The 15,527-nt window shown below is 37.6% G+C and overlaps 1 protein-coding gene across 1 annotated transcript; it reads left to right on the forward strand.

Moving 5' to 3' along the window:
• Positions 1–11,495: 11,495 nt before the first annotated feature.
• On the forward strand, positions 11,496–13,976 carry p2ry12 (purinergic receptor P2Y12). Its single transcript, XM_074679683.1, has 3 exons — positions 11,496–11,645; positions 11,722–11,983; positions 12,984–13,976. The coding sequence occupies exons 2-3, from the start codon at positions 11,729–11,731 to the stop codon at positions 13,821–13,823; spliced, it is 1,095 nt and encodes a 364-aa protein (XP_074535784.1). The 5' UTR covers positions 11,496–11,645; positions 11,722–11,728; the 3' UTR covers positions 13,824–13,976.
• The last annotated feature ends 1,551 nt before the right edge of the window (positions 13,977–15,527 follow it).

Genomic DNA, 15,527 nt, shown 5'->3' on the forward strand with positions numbered 1-15,527 from the left:
TTTACCAAAAGCTGAGGTTGGTGGGTTTCACCACTTGTCGGCCACCTCGAAGTTTTAGAAAAACAGAACTAATCTGCGCATAATCAACCCCCTTCTTTTCTGGTGGTTTTGTCCCTGTTATCCCACAGTTCAGATTCTCCAAGGGACTCAATGCACACAAAAGTAAGATTTATTTGAAGCAGGCCATTGATTTTTCATGACTATATACCTTTCACATTTTTTTTTAATCTGGATTCAGCTGTCAAGCTGCTACCAAAATAAATTGGATTTGAAGACATCCTTTCCCTTAACATAGACTCTATGTTTTATGTCTGAGTGGAAAGGACCGTTAACAATGACTGCTTTGTTCAATTCAGCAAGTTCTACCTCAATATTATCCCTGTTTCCATTTATCAGGCAGACTATCTTTATTCCAAGAACCAATACGAAGCAATCTCTGTTCAATCGGTCAGTAAGTCAGAAATTCTATTCAAAATGCCCTTCTCAGCAGTCTGAGCACAAAGCTTTATCTAGTTTTTGCCTGTCTTACTCTGAGGGCCCAATCTGATCATTATAAAAGCTGACACAGTTACCAGGCCCTGACCTTGTCACAGAAAACAGTGTTTATTTTGTCATATGTGGCACATTTCAATTGATAATTTGATTGGTTGTAAAGTAACTAAAAGATCCTCCTTTGTACCATTTAAGTGACATCATGTGCACTCTTAAAAGAAATGAAAGAACATCCATTCTGCTGTCCTTGACACCAGTGACTCGCCTTTTTTTTTTTTGCTGAGTTGTTGTACCCTAAGTACAGCTTACTACCTAGCCACCTAGCTAGCTAACTAACTGTGCTGTTTGATGTATTGTAAATATTTTTCTTCTTTTTTATTTATTTTTTACTTATTCATGATTTCACACCCACTTATAGAAAACAATGTAGCTCAAAGTCTGTGTGAGCAATTCCCATAATACTTCTTTGGCAAACAGTTAACACTGAATCAGAGGGGAAAACCTGAAGCTGAGTGAGAAACGGAGGCAAACAAGGATAAAGTCTGGAGACTTGGTGGTTGTGGGAAACCAGGAAAGTGTGAGACATATTTTTGGTTTTTGGTATGAGCTCCATCACTTCACTCAAATGTTCTGAGTCTGAACATGGAAACTGATATCTCAGTGGAGAGTGGAGTGTTGGTAACTGACCAGAGTGAGATTGACAGAGTGCTTTTCTGTTAGCGTACAGAGTCTGTCTTACGTCTTTGATGTTTCAGTCTTAGCAACAAGCAGACTGAAGTGAATTATTGCTTTTTGCAGGAATCCAAGCATAGAGTCTGGAAAGTCTTTCCAAATGTTATAGTAGACTTTTCATTCGGAACACACCTTCCTGTACAGAGGATGGGTGTCTCTCTCAATACCTGTGGTGATATAGGAATTTCACATTGGCATTGTAGAATCCACACATCCACTTTCCAGCCACAAGTAAGACAGATTCATCTTTGCACTTCACTGCCATGTAGGATCTGTCATGCTGTGTCGGCAGCTCTTGGTCACTTCTCATGAGAGACTATCTCTGATGAGCTTTTAATATAACTGGATGATACTTTTTTAGCTATTGCATGGAAGAGGAAAAGCAGGCATTAGTTGTTGGCTCTGTAATAAGACCCAGTCAAAGTCTGAATTTTCAGTCAGTCTCCTCCCTAAGTCCCATTAAGCGCTCTAAACTTAGTACAGGGGCAGAGCCAGATAAAAGTAAAGGTGCAAACATAAATCAATTGACTTTAGCCATAAATTTGCCAGAGTTTAGAAAGCAGACACCAAAATTTTTATATGCCAAGGGAGACCCACTATATATATAACGAAGCTGGCCAAACATGGCAAAGGATTTAATGTTCACTATAAAGCATGGAATATAAGTTAACTGGTAGCATATCCCTTGGTTCTGTGTCAGGGGCAGAGGAAGTACAACAGTGGGGGTTTCTCTGATCTGATTGGATGCAGATGTGGTCTTTATGTCCCCAGAGAATAACCAGGTGGAATGTTGGAGCCAACTGCTTATTCAACCAAGTCACACAAACTAAAAACATCAAAGCACCTCTGAATTATTGAGTCCCAAAGGCAAGGGAAGCCTTTAAACACGCCAGCTCACCCAATTAGGCTCCATCAACAATGTGGCACAGCTACCTTAAAGGAGAGGTTGATGTTCCTGTTTGACAGGTTTTCCAGGAAACTTTTCATGTTTAGTGCTGAATCATTACAGATGAGTGTGGTTGGTGCCAGTAGGAACTTGATATTGTCAAAGTTCATATTTAGGGCCAAAAATGTATTAAGAGATCTGAAACATTTGAGATGGTAACTTGTTGGTGGGGTACTCCACATGTGTAGTCCTAGCATCCAAATCTGTTTAAGCCGAACTAGTAATTTAAACAATTTCTACACATTTTAATTGCACCATGGCACTATTATACTCTTTTCTAAGCCAATAGTTGTCAGAATAAGACCATCTGACTTTATGTGCTACCCAATTTATTTAAGAAATGTGATATCAATGTTTATACTTCAAAAACAAAAAATGATAGATTAAAACATTGTTTGAAAAATACCCAATATACAATTGATCACAAAAAAAAGATTAAAAAAAAAAAAAGCTGAAGGCTGTTACGAAAGAGGGACATTTGTGTGCAAATAACATTCCTCTCCTCAGACACATCAACCATCAGGACTTCCTCTGAGCCTGTGGAAACATGGAAAAAAGTCTTATTTACCACTTTGCTGTGAAGCCAATGTGTAATTTAGAGGCAATCTGGAGGAGCTGTTACACAGCTGAGGAAACACTAAACACCTATAAATAAAAAAACGAGACAGGAGCAGAAGTCTTACCTTTAGAGAGCTCTGGGTGAAAAGCTTTCTCTTGTTTATGAAATATATAAGAAGTCAGACATTCCTTTGGACAGGAAATTTCCATGATTGATTAGATTTAGCAAGGGAATCTCTGTACCTGTTGTGCCAGAAATTGCACCATAAAACTCAATGAATCATGTCCTAACTTTTGTTATTATATTTTTCAGGGGAACTTTAGCAGATCAGAGGCATATCCACAGGAGTGGCCAGGTGTGGAACCGGTTTCCCTCTTCTGATTGGCTACTCTTGGTGCCCCAGATTCCTCAATAATAGTTTGCTATTGGCTTCGACAAGGCAGGTGGACTAGTGTTGAAACTAACTAAACTTGGGGCAAAAAGTAAGGAACTTTGTGTTTGCTACATTATTTCCTTGTTTCTTTGCTCTTTGCAAAAAATCTTGTCCCCATTAAAGATTTCAACTAATTGCTGAACATAACATCAAACCACATGTTCAGGTCCCAGTGCATGTGTTGCCAACACCAGAGCAAATGGGCCTGATAGTGAGACCAGAGATTGGCTGCACACAGTCTGTTCTGAATTGTTTGGGCAGAGGGCCTACAGCAGGGGTGGGCAAACATTTTGATTCGTGGGCCACAATGGGTTCTAACATTTGACAAAGGGGCTGGACCAGAAACACATGGATGGAGTGCTTTGGAAACTATCAGGGTATTATTCGTTCATTCCATACCCGTTTTAGAATCCAAAATCGGAAAACAGATAACGATTTGTTATTCAATTTTTCGTTTTCAAATCAAAAATCCGAAAACAAACAACGGTCTATTTTTTGCTGTTTGATTTTGTTATGAAATTAAAATTAGAATATGAGAGAATGGAATTATAATGGGATTTTTAATCTGTGTATGGTTCGTTCTTTCGTTATTCTGTTACAAAACAAAATCCAAAAAACAAAAAAACGGACTTAATTTTTTTGTTTTTCTGTTTTAAAACCAAAACGGTAACAAAAATATTTAGTTCTCCACTCCTTATTGAACACTCGACATTCTTTGTCCACTTTCCTTTTCTTAGGTCCGTTCATCTTTACAGAAGGGCTGATGGGTCAGAGGGTAAAGTGCAAACGTGGAGTAATAGGCCTACGCTTCACCTCAACAAAGCCAATGTATCTACAGTGCGCCATCTAGTGGGAAACATCAGAATTGCAGGGGAAATAAAACATTAACAAGGTTAATTCAATTAATTTTTTCAAGTTCGGCGGGCCAGATTAAAACGTTTAATGGGCCGCATGTGGCCCCCGGGCCGTAGTTTGCCCATGCCTGGCCTACAGCCACATAGTCCTGCAACTCTGACTACAAATCTGGAAGTCAGCATGCAGTTCCTGAGTGCTGACAGGATGAGGAAATGTTTTTCAGGTGTTGTCTTCTCGGGATGCCCACTTTGCAGAACTCCAGCCTGATGTTGCACACACCCTACCCAAACCAGTCAAACCTGACAATTCTTGGAGCAAACCCCTCCTGACCGCTGTACCATGACCAATGCGCACAGGTACTGGCAATCAGGCTGGAATATCTGGAGAAAAATTGATGGAAATGGTTTGGCAGATTTATCATGGGTGCAACCCGCATACCCAGCTCTACTACTTATCCCACAAATGTATGTTCCTTACAAATATGGCACTATTTAAAAGGGAAGTGATGAAGCTTTAAAATATTATATATATATACAATATATATATATATATATATATATATATATATATATATATATATATATATATATATATATATATATATATATATATATATATCAACAGCTCTACTCTCAAAGCTTCACATTATCTGATATACCAGTTAATTTAAATTACTTATCTATATACTAGAAAGCTTCTTTGAAAACAAACACAAGAAAGTGTGGAAACTCTAACAGTCACATATAAATTATGTCATCTTGTTAAATAAACTCAGAGGTAAAGTTTTACACAAATTGTTGAGGTGAAATCATTTAACATTACATCATTTAGCCCACCTGCTGTTGCTTGTCTGCTCTATATAAATGTCTTCATGGCACCCAGCAACCTCAGCTACCACGATGACATCAGAAGAAAAATAAACCCTCATTATAGCTCTGACTTCACTGGTTGCTATGGAGGACACCATGTTTGCTGCTTGGGTTGTAAAAGTTGCTGTGGAATTTTCCTGAAGCAATGTAAAAAAAAATATCTTGGCATGGCTTTGTTTCAAGCTACACATGCTGTTGTTAAATTTGTTTTACAAGGCCCTGAAATGTTTTAAAGCCTTATAGATTTTGAATGTTAGAGTTTGGTTTTAGATATTCATTTCCTCATGATCATGTTGTGTTTAAATTTGGGGCTGTTTATATTACAGTCATGTCTGTAGACCTTTGTCCATGACATTGACCTTTTTGCACATGAATTCCTCACCATTGTAGTTAACAGCTGAAGTTGACACTCTCAGTCCTGTCCTCTTGGCCTAGCTGTTGCCCTCTGTGTGCACACAGGTCTCTGCTGAGGACATAGACACCCTGTCAAATATGTATGGTATTTCAGGCTGGCCAGTCTCTCAAAGAGAGCTGTTGTCCCTGATTTCTTCCATTCCCAAGCCAAAGCTGCACATCCTGCACCCACAGGCGGAGGGCTGAGGGCATTCAAACACATCAATGTCCTGGATGTCAATTCAGAAGAGGAATGCTGCTCAACAAGTGCCAGAAACACTTAGGAAGTGTATTTTTTTCTTGTTTCTTTGTTGATTTGTTTTTGTTTGTTTTTTTTTTATTGTGTGATCAAGCTTTTTGTCTGTTACTCTAAAGAGTTACTGGTATTTTATTTTAATGGGTGGAAAAATCAGTAGACCAGTACTGTTTCCAAAGATGCTACTATGGCCAAGATGTAACCAAATTTGGTACACTTTGCACACATTTGTCTTCATTGGAGTCTTGATTCTGTCCAAAATATTTTTGTAGGTCCAACAGTAACTATCCCTTTATCCTGAGTTTCCTGATGGGAAAGTAGCTGTTCAATTCCACGTTGTGATTCCCAGCTAGTTTCTAACTGCTACTGTTTTTTTTTTGTTTGTTTGTTTGTTTTTTAACTTAAACAGCTGCTGGCTGCCGTTAATGCAGAGATGAACCAGTTTAACTATTAGCCATGGTTTGTTTTTTTTGTTTTTTTTAAAAAGCCCTCTTAAAGGATCTGTTTCTCCAAGTCTTTCTTACACTCTTAGGGGCCCATATGTTAGAGGCAACGTGCTCAGAATGAAAACAGAGCAACACCTGTGGTGCACCAGATTATTGTGCCATGCTACGGGAACAAGCACCAAAGTTTTGATTCACTGAAAACTCAAGTGAAGTCAGCAGTGTTGTGGTACTATTATGGGGGGTACGAAAGCCTTCTAAAATAACTTTAAAAAAAAAAGACTATTAATAAATGCGTATTTTATTCATCACTGTACAATTATAAAAAAAATAGGGACTAAATTTGACCACACAAAACCACGCAAATATAAAACGTTTGATTGGTTTTCCATATTTCTTTGATGCCTTAAGACCAACTAGTTGACTGTACAAGGACAGCAATGATGTCTGTGGTGGAAGATTATACTTGGAAACACAGCAATATATGTGCATTGCTGGTCTGATGTTTGACTAACCAGCTAAATGACACGTCTTTGAAAATCAAAAAATATTAAAGTATCACAAGCTGAAAAGTTTGTGCCCCCCTTTTCTTGATAAGTACGAAAATGTTGAGGCTAGCATCAAACAGTTGACACGAGTGACAGTAGTTAACCATCAAACAACCTCAGTTTCTTTAGCTGGTAAAATTTTCTAAGAAGACTGGTTAAGGTAATCTTGGTATTAAATAAAATACTTACATTTTTTTTTTTTTTTCACTTGTGATTGTAAATTGTATTATTTCATGCATTGTTCTTTCTGTTTCAGGAGGTAGTCACAAATAACCCTTCTGGGGACAACTGCAAAGTTGGTTGAAGGATGTGGATCTGCCAAATGTCTTAATGTCAAATTGTAGTTGTCAAAAGCTTTGTGCAAATCAACTCTAAAGATGTTTCTTTTCTTGAAATACATGTGAGAAGAAAAAAATATATTTGGACGGCACCACTTGTCTGTAAAGCCAGTGTTCTTCTCGTGATTGAGGCCTGTTGTTGCTTACCACTACAGTGCTTTAATAAATCATTTTAAAGGGGGGTTTTGGTTAGACTCAGAATTGTCTTATTTTCAGGGACTAAGGTATTTCACAGCTGCATCATGTAAAACCACCATTGAAACAACAACTTGAATTGTTTGGTCTAAATGGACGAATTCCTGAAACCCTCAGTTGTGTAAGCCAGGTAGTGTTTAGTAGGCCATCCATTGATGCAAAATCCAGACCCAAGAGATGAGCCAAGCTGAGAAGCAATACCCAAACAAAAAGTAGTTGCTAGGTAAACACTTATGGGAGAAATTGGAGCTGAGGATGGAATCAGCAACATAATTTACTGGTACGAATTCAAATCAAAGAGCCAGTTGGATCCAAAGGTGAACATGTGTGTCTGTGCACTTTAATACAGACAGTCAACACACCCACACCGACGAGTCCAGGCTCATGAGACATGAAGGAATGTACTGAGGTCAGCAGTTGAGGAGCCCTGAAAACACCCCTGAAGAAATGAAAAAGCAGCCGTAGAAGGTCAACTAGCCGATTACCATGATAAGCATGTTTATTATCGGCATACAGTGATACTTTACGCTTTAATGGTGCATGACTGCAAATTGTTTCATCCTCCATAAAAGAAGAATCAGTGTAGCATGCAGTATTGTATTGATGTATCATCATCCCTTTATCACCATATGGAGTGCTGTGCATTCGTCAGTGCAGCGTAACCATATGGGAGGCAGGCCTTCTGGAAGCAGTAGCTAAAGGAACCATACACTGTCAAAGCAAAGTATGGCCCACACATTTTAACCCAGCAAGTAGAAGCTAAAAAAATAAGCAAGCCACAGGAAATGTATACACATAAACAATTATACACAAAGAGAGTGACAGCCACAAATAAACCCTAAGCTGGGACCACCTTGAATGCTTTTTTGACTCTTTCTAGAACGTCTGTCTACCTGTCATGATGCCATTATGATGAACAGTCCAGTGTTTGTATAGGTCAGGGGTCACAGTTCAGGCTCATGCTGCCATCATGTCATCTGGTCGCTTTTGACCACAGCTGTTACTGCTGTGTCATAGTCAGTTCAATATTTGCACCAAACACAAGGGTTTCTTCTCACTGACTTTTCTCTTATATCTCTAGGATTCTCTGAAGGAAAAGACCACCAATTTTTTCGCCGAGAGCAGGGCGGCTAAATGCAAAACCCTACACCCCAAGAGGAAATTAAGTTTTTCTGCCACCATTCTCCGGCCCCATTGGGGAAGAAAAAATGTGCAAGACAGTAGCTGTGTTCAAGCAGTCATGCGGTGTGGGATTTGGCAGGGGGTGAAAGTGATGATGACTGGTGACTTAAAGGTCATGGGGTGCCTAGGGAGGTGAGAAAAGGAGGAAGGGGTAAGCATGTGTGTGTGTTTAACTGAGGGGTGGGGGGGTGTCGAAAAGACTCAGAGGGGTTTAAATGAAAGTCTTATGTTACTCTCTTCTTATTTCCTCTGCCCATTCCTTTCTTCCCGTCTGTCTGAGAGGGAACTGACAAGGATTACTGTGTGCTAGAACAGCACAGCTTTGCCTCTATCTGCAAAGCACTCACACACTAATAGCAAAACAAGAGGGAGGTTTGAGGAATGAGCCTTATTCTGAAAAATGCTGTGATTTCAGAGCTCAAGTGCCAAAATAAACAACATGGACACGTAATTTGAAAAGCAGATTGATCCTTTGACCGACTTCTGTGAAAACTGTGGTGAAACTAGACACTGGCGAGTGCAAAGATGGATAATATAAGGCAAAGCAGACACGCGGATTGACTGGTGTTAAACTGAAGAGCAGCATGTGAAGTGAGGTGCTTAAAGACACATGTGCATGATGCAGAAGTGATCAGAGCCAGATGTGCAAAGATCACAAAGAGGAACAGGATCACTGCATGTAAATATGAAAGGCTGGGATTTTTGCTTGACCTGAAGTGGGGATGAATATATTAATAATGACCTTCACCTTTGACAACAAACCACAAGCGCAACACAAGTTTAGATCAGCTTCTGCTTAGGAAGTGAAGGCTGCTGACTTTGCCAATCTTGTCTCAGACACAGGCATGCCAACTGCTGGCACACAAGAGAATAAGGGGCAAAAGGCCATTTGGAGAGAGAAATTAGAGAAGTAAATACAACATGTGCAACAAAGTAGTTCTGGAGAAAAGAGAACCTCCATTCGCTAACTATTAAACCAAGGTTTTTCTGTATGCAGAGAACACAGCACAACAATATGGTGTAATGTTATGCTAGCTGTGATGAAAAAACTGTGCTTTTTATCGGTAAATGTTGATAATGCTACTGTCAGCTTCTTTGAGATTTCAGGTTAGAATTCACAATCAAGTTTGAAAAAGCTGGCACTAATCACAGACTCTAGAAGACTGACTATAATCATAGAAAGAAATCTCTATGTGCTGAAAGAAGTCTGGTACATTTTATGTTAGTTTAGTTATATCATGAATAGAGTTGAAAACAATGTGCAAAAGGCAGGGAAGGTCAAAGATTAGAACAGTAATAATGATAAAAAAAAACACAACTTGTGGCTATGACAGAGAAATCTGTAAAATTTAAGATGCAGTATTGGTAATAACACATAAGTTAGCTTATTTTAAAGAGGCTTACAAGCTAGAATGTTTTCATCAAGCAAACAATTCATCATCATTCTAAAGTTATCACTCTTGCTAGTCGACCAGAGAATAACTAGTCCATTATGTGATTGTTATTTTAATACCGTGTGCCTGAAATGGGGGTTTGTATTGACCTAGTGCAGCCACCTGCCACTAGCTATATCTCCAAATTAAGACAAATATCACAGTTGCAAACAACCACTGGTTTGATGTCAAATTTGAACAGAACTTTGCCTTGTTAATTTAAAATGCATATCAAACACAAGCATATGGATTAATATGTACTGAGGTGCTGCCTGATATGCTAACATTAGCGACATTTAGAAAACCTACTGGTACCATTTACCTACAGACTGTGAATATGTAAATACATTTAAGATAAGATGCTTAATTTTGATTGCTTTCTCAGAGATTTTTTTTTTTTTTTGCTTTTCTTGCCTTTCCACATTTTAATTTCTATCTTAAATACTAGCAGAAAGTTGCTAGTGGTCCAGCATTGCTGGAGTTATTACTGAAATATCCCCAAGGATAAATGAAGAAATACTGATTCTGACTGGCATGTGCCGCAGACATTACTCAAAATGTGAGTGTTCAACAGCATCTTTTCAACAGTTTACATTTTTTGCTTCTTAAAACCAATGTAAAAAAATATTATCATATTTTTTATTAACTTTATTGCTGTATTGTTTATAATTGATACAGGTTGGATCATGTATAGTAAGCATGATGTTATAGGGAGGAGCTGTCATAGCAGAATGGAACTCTGAAGGGGCTCTTCTACCATAACAATCCCCTTATTATACATACCCTTTTTTGTGATTTATTTAAAAATCTCAAAAACAAAAAGGAAATCATTAATTAATAAACATAAAGAAATGTTATTTCAAATGGACATCCCTTGTATGATTTGATTTGACTGTGTTGTTGTCTTTGAAAGCACTCGGACTCAATGATGTTAACTCATTAGCTTGTAAACAAAGACCATGATGGGAAAGCAGTGTTGTAGAAAATCAAACAGTTCTCAGTGTTCATACATATTATTCTGGTGTGCCTTGAGCTTCAAATACAATGTACACTTTCCAGAGTGTGGACCATCATGTGAGGTGACAGCGTAAAATCCAGCATGTCTCATGAAAACCTTCAGACAGAACTCTGTCTGCTACAGATTACAACAGACAAAAATGAGGAAGTTTCTTCATGCTCTGTCTTGAGGGAGAGAGGTTGACGAGTGGAACCACTTAAATGAAAATAATGTTAAAATCTCACTCTGTGGTAGAAAGCGCTGTATGGACAGAGCATTGGAAAGTAGTACGTTCCAACACTGAATGGAATTGTACGCAATGGGGAATTTTTATATCAGTGAAGCATTTGCCAAGAGCATTTTCATATTTTTTTCCAGACTGGAACGTGAGGCTTTATTGCTTTGTGTTTCCAAGCAGGTTGCTTTTTCAGAAACAACATTGTTGTATGGGGACATACAGTTCATCTGTTGTGCAAGAATGTCTGTTAATATGATATATAATTACCTTTGTTAGTTGATCCATTCAGAAAATGAAGAAGAAGCTGAAATAGGAAATAGAAATGGGATGTGATCAGTGACTCATGTGACAAATACTTTTTGCTGTATGACCCTGTGTTCAGTTTTCCTGTTTTGTATAAATAGAAAATACATATTTGCCCAACAAAGGATGTTAAAATAGATTAAATTACCCTTCTAGATACACAAATTAAGTATGCATCAATAAAAAATATGGAGAGGCAGTGTCACGTTACAGTCTTCACTACGTCTTTTCATTGTAGAGGTCATGACTCAACAGGAAATAGAAAGGAGAAGAGAGAAAGTCACTCAAGTGTTTGCAACACTGGAACTGTGCAGACAGAACACATGGGTACACTTGGATCCCATTTGTACCAAACAAAGAAGAGAAAGGGACCAGAACCTGTGTGAGACCAGCACTTTGACCTCAATGGGACGCATATCAGATTAAATTCCAGGTCAGTTACAAATCTATAATCATCAAAAGTAAATAAATCAACAATCATCATAATAATTTTTTCTTGTTTTTTTCAGAAACATTATGGAGAGTTTTACAACCATCCCTCTGTTCCCCGGCAACCACAGCAGCCACAACAACACCACTTGCTCCCGCGACAACGTTTTAAAGACGGTGGTTTTTCCTGTCCTCTACTCCTTTCTCTTCTTAGTCGGGCTGACCCTCAACGGGGTGGCAGTTTGGGTGTTTTTTCGCATCCCTTCCAAATCTCACTTCATCATATACCTGAAAAACATTGTCATTGCAGATGTTATCATGACATTAACATTTCCTTTCAAGGTACGTATCGAGTCATCATTGCTCCTCAATGTACATTTTTGGGTACTTATAACCTCTATCTTGAGTCTTGAGTATCATTAATTAAGTAAGTGTTAATACTTAATTAATCAATGATTTTTACATATTTTGAACAAAGAATAGAGCAAGGTTTTAGTTATAACATCGTGAAACATTTATTTGAAGTGAGTCAACCCTGTTAAAGTAAGTAAAAATATTAAAATAAGGAATGGTGCAGCTAAATTTTTTAGCATTTTGTCAAAGTTACCAAAGGTGGCTTTCAATTTCATTTATCATAACCCAGCCATTTCCAAGTTTCTATCATCCATCTGCAATACCTGAATACTATTTGTAGTTTTACATGTTATCAAGAAGCTACAACAAAAATCATTTAACAAAAAACAAAATGAGAAGAAAGAGGTTTGCATGACCTTATCTGGAGTTTTTTTTTTTTACAATTGGAAACCAAAATGCCTTATCAGTTTATATGTGTTACGAGGGAACTCTTAGTTTCCCTTTTGGCTTGAAAACAATTTATTCAGAAATTTGAGATGTAACTTCTGTTCGAGGATCAATAAAGTATTTTTTAATCCAATTCTGATTCTGAATTTGGCATCCAACTTTTGTATATTTCTTAAGATTTTTTTTTAAATACGATAAGTGCATGACTATATTATTTTTCTTTTACTTTTATAAATGTTGTTTGGATTTTTTATTTTATTATTTTTTGTTTCTCTTTTTAATGTTGTTTTAATTTTGATTGTTTGTTTGTTTGTTTGTTTTGTTTTATTTTTAATCCCAGTTGTTAAAATGTACGTCTATTTAGATTTGTCAGTTTTTAAATCATTAATATGAAACTTTCATGAGTATAACAAATTGGTAAATTTCATCTCTATGACTGTTTCGTAAAATAGACAACCAAACTTAGTAATGTTTTTATATTTACAAACTGCTTTTGAATGTTTGAAGGAAGTGTGTAATAGCAAAGTCTCTTTTTCCATAGGTGTTATCAGATTCCAACATCGCCTCCACTGGGCTGCGTATATTTGTGTGTAGGGTTTCCTCAGTGCTCTTCTACCTCACCATGTACATCAGCATTCTCTTCTTTGGCCTCATCAGCATTGACCGCTGCAGAAAGACTCTCAAGCCGTTCAGGGGGACTAACGCTGCCCGACTGGCTCGCCGTAAAATCCTCTCAGGAGCTATCTGGACTTTTCAACTGGTTCTCTGTCTGCCCAACGTGATCCTGACAAGTAAACCCCCCAAGTCTCCAAATTTCAAGTGCAGTGACCTGAAGACTCAGGCAGGGCTGTATTGGCATGAGGTGGTGAATTATGTCTGTCAGGTTGTTTTCTGGACTAATTTAGTGACCGTGGTTATTTGCTACACCTTAATCACAAAGGAGCTGTACAAATCATACTCCCGTACTAAATCTCAAGGCTCTAGAGGAACTATTTGTAAAGCACAGAGCGAGGGAACAGTTCGAAAGCCAGGGCAGGCTAAAAGAAAGATGAATGCAAATGTGTTCCTGGTTCTGGCTGTGTTCTTTGTGTGCTTTGTGCCTTTTCACTTTGCCCGCGTGCCGTACACAATGAGTCAGACTCGAGTGGTGCTGTTTGACTGCAAACTCAAGCTCTTCTTCTTCCAGCTGAAGGAAAGCACGCTCTTCCTCTCATCCTCAAACTCTCTGCTGGACCCTCTCATTTATTTCTTCCTCTGCAAGTCCTTCAGAACCACACTGTTTAAAACCCTGAAGCTTTCACCTGGTACCTGTAGCTGGCTGCTGAAGAGGGGATCAGACACGGATACAGACAGCACGCCTATGAGAGACTCCACTGCGTGAACATAAAACCATTAGAACAACAACAAAAAGAGACCATGTTTAAAAGTGTTAAAACACTGTATGATCCACTAGAATCAGCATGTTGACTGACTGCAGTCTTTCCTATAAAGACACATGTTTATACACTGCTTTGAAAAAAACAAAACAAAAACAGCATTACTGTACATTTAAAACATGCACAATGAACATTGTGATTTGACTTTCTTGACTTGATTTGACATGTATGAACTCATACAAAGTTTGTTGAACTAAAAGACCAACAGGAGGGCACATGTGCATTGCCCTTTCTGTTCTCTTATGAAGTGATAGCATAACTTCCTTTGCTTTGTTTTCATATCTTGGAGAAAAGAAACCTGATGACTAATTCCCTGAAAATACATTGTGTTTTTTTAGTTGTAGAAGTATTTGCTAATACTTTTTTATGTTTAAAAAATAGGCCAAATAAATGGGATTAAACACTGTTTACATGTGTGATACTTTCTGCACCTCTCTGCTGCAAAACCTGGTTCTTATCTGTCTCAGAAAGTGACTATCCTACCACGAAAGTAAAGACAGGCCATCAGGGCTTTCTGTGGGACTTAAAGACTGTGGGTTGTATTACTGATTTGTATGAAAACCGTAGATGTCATGATTTGTATCAGTTCCTAATAATTCATAATGAAACGGTCAAAATGAGAAGTTAGAATGCTTCTTTCCTTTTATTGGTTCTGTTCATATGTTTGGTGTCAGTATCATAAGACTTGATGAAAATGTTTAGTATGGGCTAAAAATGCGTCATTTCCCAAGTTCTATCAACTGTGAAAAGAAACAGAGAACTTTTTTAAATAAATCTTGTGTTGATCTGTTTTGTTTAACAAAAGAACCATCTTTAAGTTGATATGTATGTATCATAATGTTTGCTTCTTTTACTGGTAGCTGCTGACAAGTGAGATAGTGTATAGTGAACAGGTGGTTATAGGAAACTGGAACCTGTACATGACATAGACAATAAAACATCACCAGATCCATGTTTATTTTTTGACGCTTTTGTTTTCTTGTATTAGTTGCTAGCACTTAGTGAGATATTATATAGTGAAGACATAGTTGTAGTGAATTGGAAACTCTTCACATGGGTCAAAAAACGATTGGTTAATTTAAAAATCATGATTTAACAAGTCAGTTTCTTTTACTAGTAGCCAATAATTAGTGGGATTATTTCTAGTAAACAAGTGTTTGTAGTGAATTTGAACCCCTGTAATTACTGTGCCCTGCTCACCCTGTCATGTTTTTGATGCATGATCCTTAACTTGTCTCATAATAATAATAATAATAATAATAATAATAATAATAATAATAATAATAATAATAATAATAATGCATTTTATTTATATTGCACTTTACATTTACACAATCTCAAAGTGCCACAGAATAAGAATAAGAATAAGACACAAATTAAAAACAAATTTAAAAGCAATTTAAAAACAATTAAGACACCTTAAGAAATCCTATCTGAAAATAGATTTTAGGAGTAACCACACGTCTTGGAAAGAGCTGTTTAGTTCATAAAAAGTCTGGGATTGGAAATACAGAACCTGAAAGTACTGACTGGGTGTCAAGAGACTTTGTCTCTAGACTGATTCTGCTGCATCATTATTCTGTGAAAAGGTTGATAAAGAGGCTTATACCTTTTGGGGGACGAGACCTGGATTTGTGGTGTAAAAGCTG

This window comes from Halichoeres trimaculatus, unplaced genomic scaffold (genome assembly GCF_033239565.1).
Source record: "Halichoeres trimaculatus isolate MK-OKI-2021-1 unplaced genomic scaffold, fHalTri1.1 fHalTri1_scaffold_9, whole genome shotgun sequence".
Lineage (NCBI taxonomy): Eukaryota > Metazoa > Chordata > Actinopteri > Labriformes > Labridae > Halichoeres > Halichoeres trimaculatus.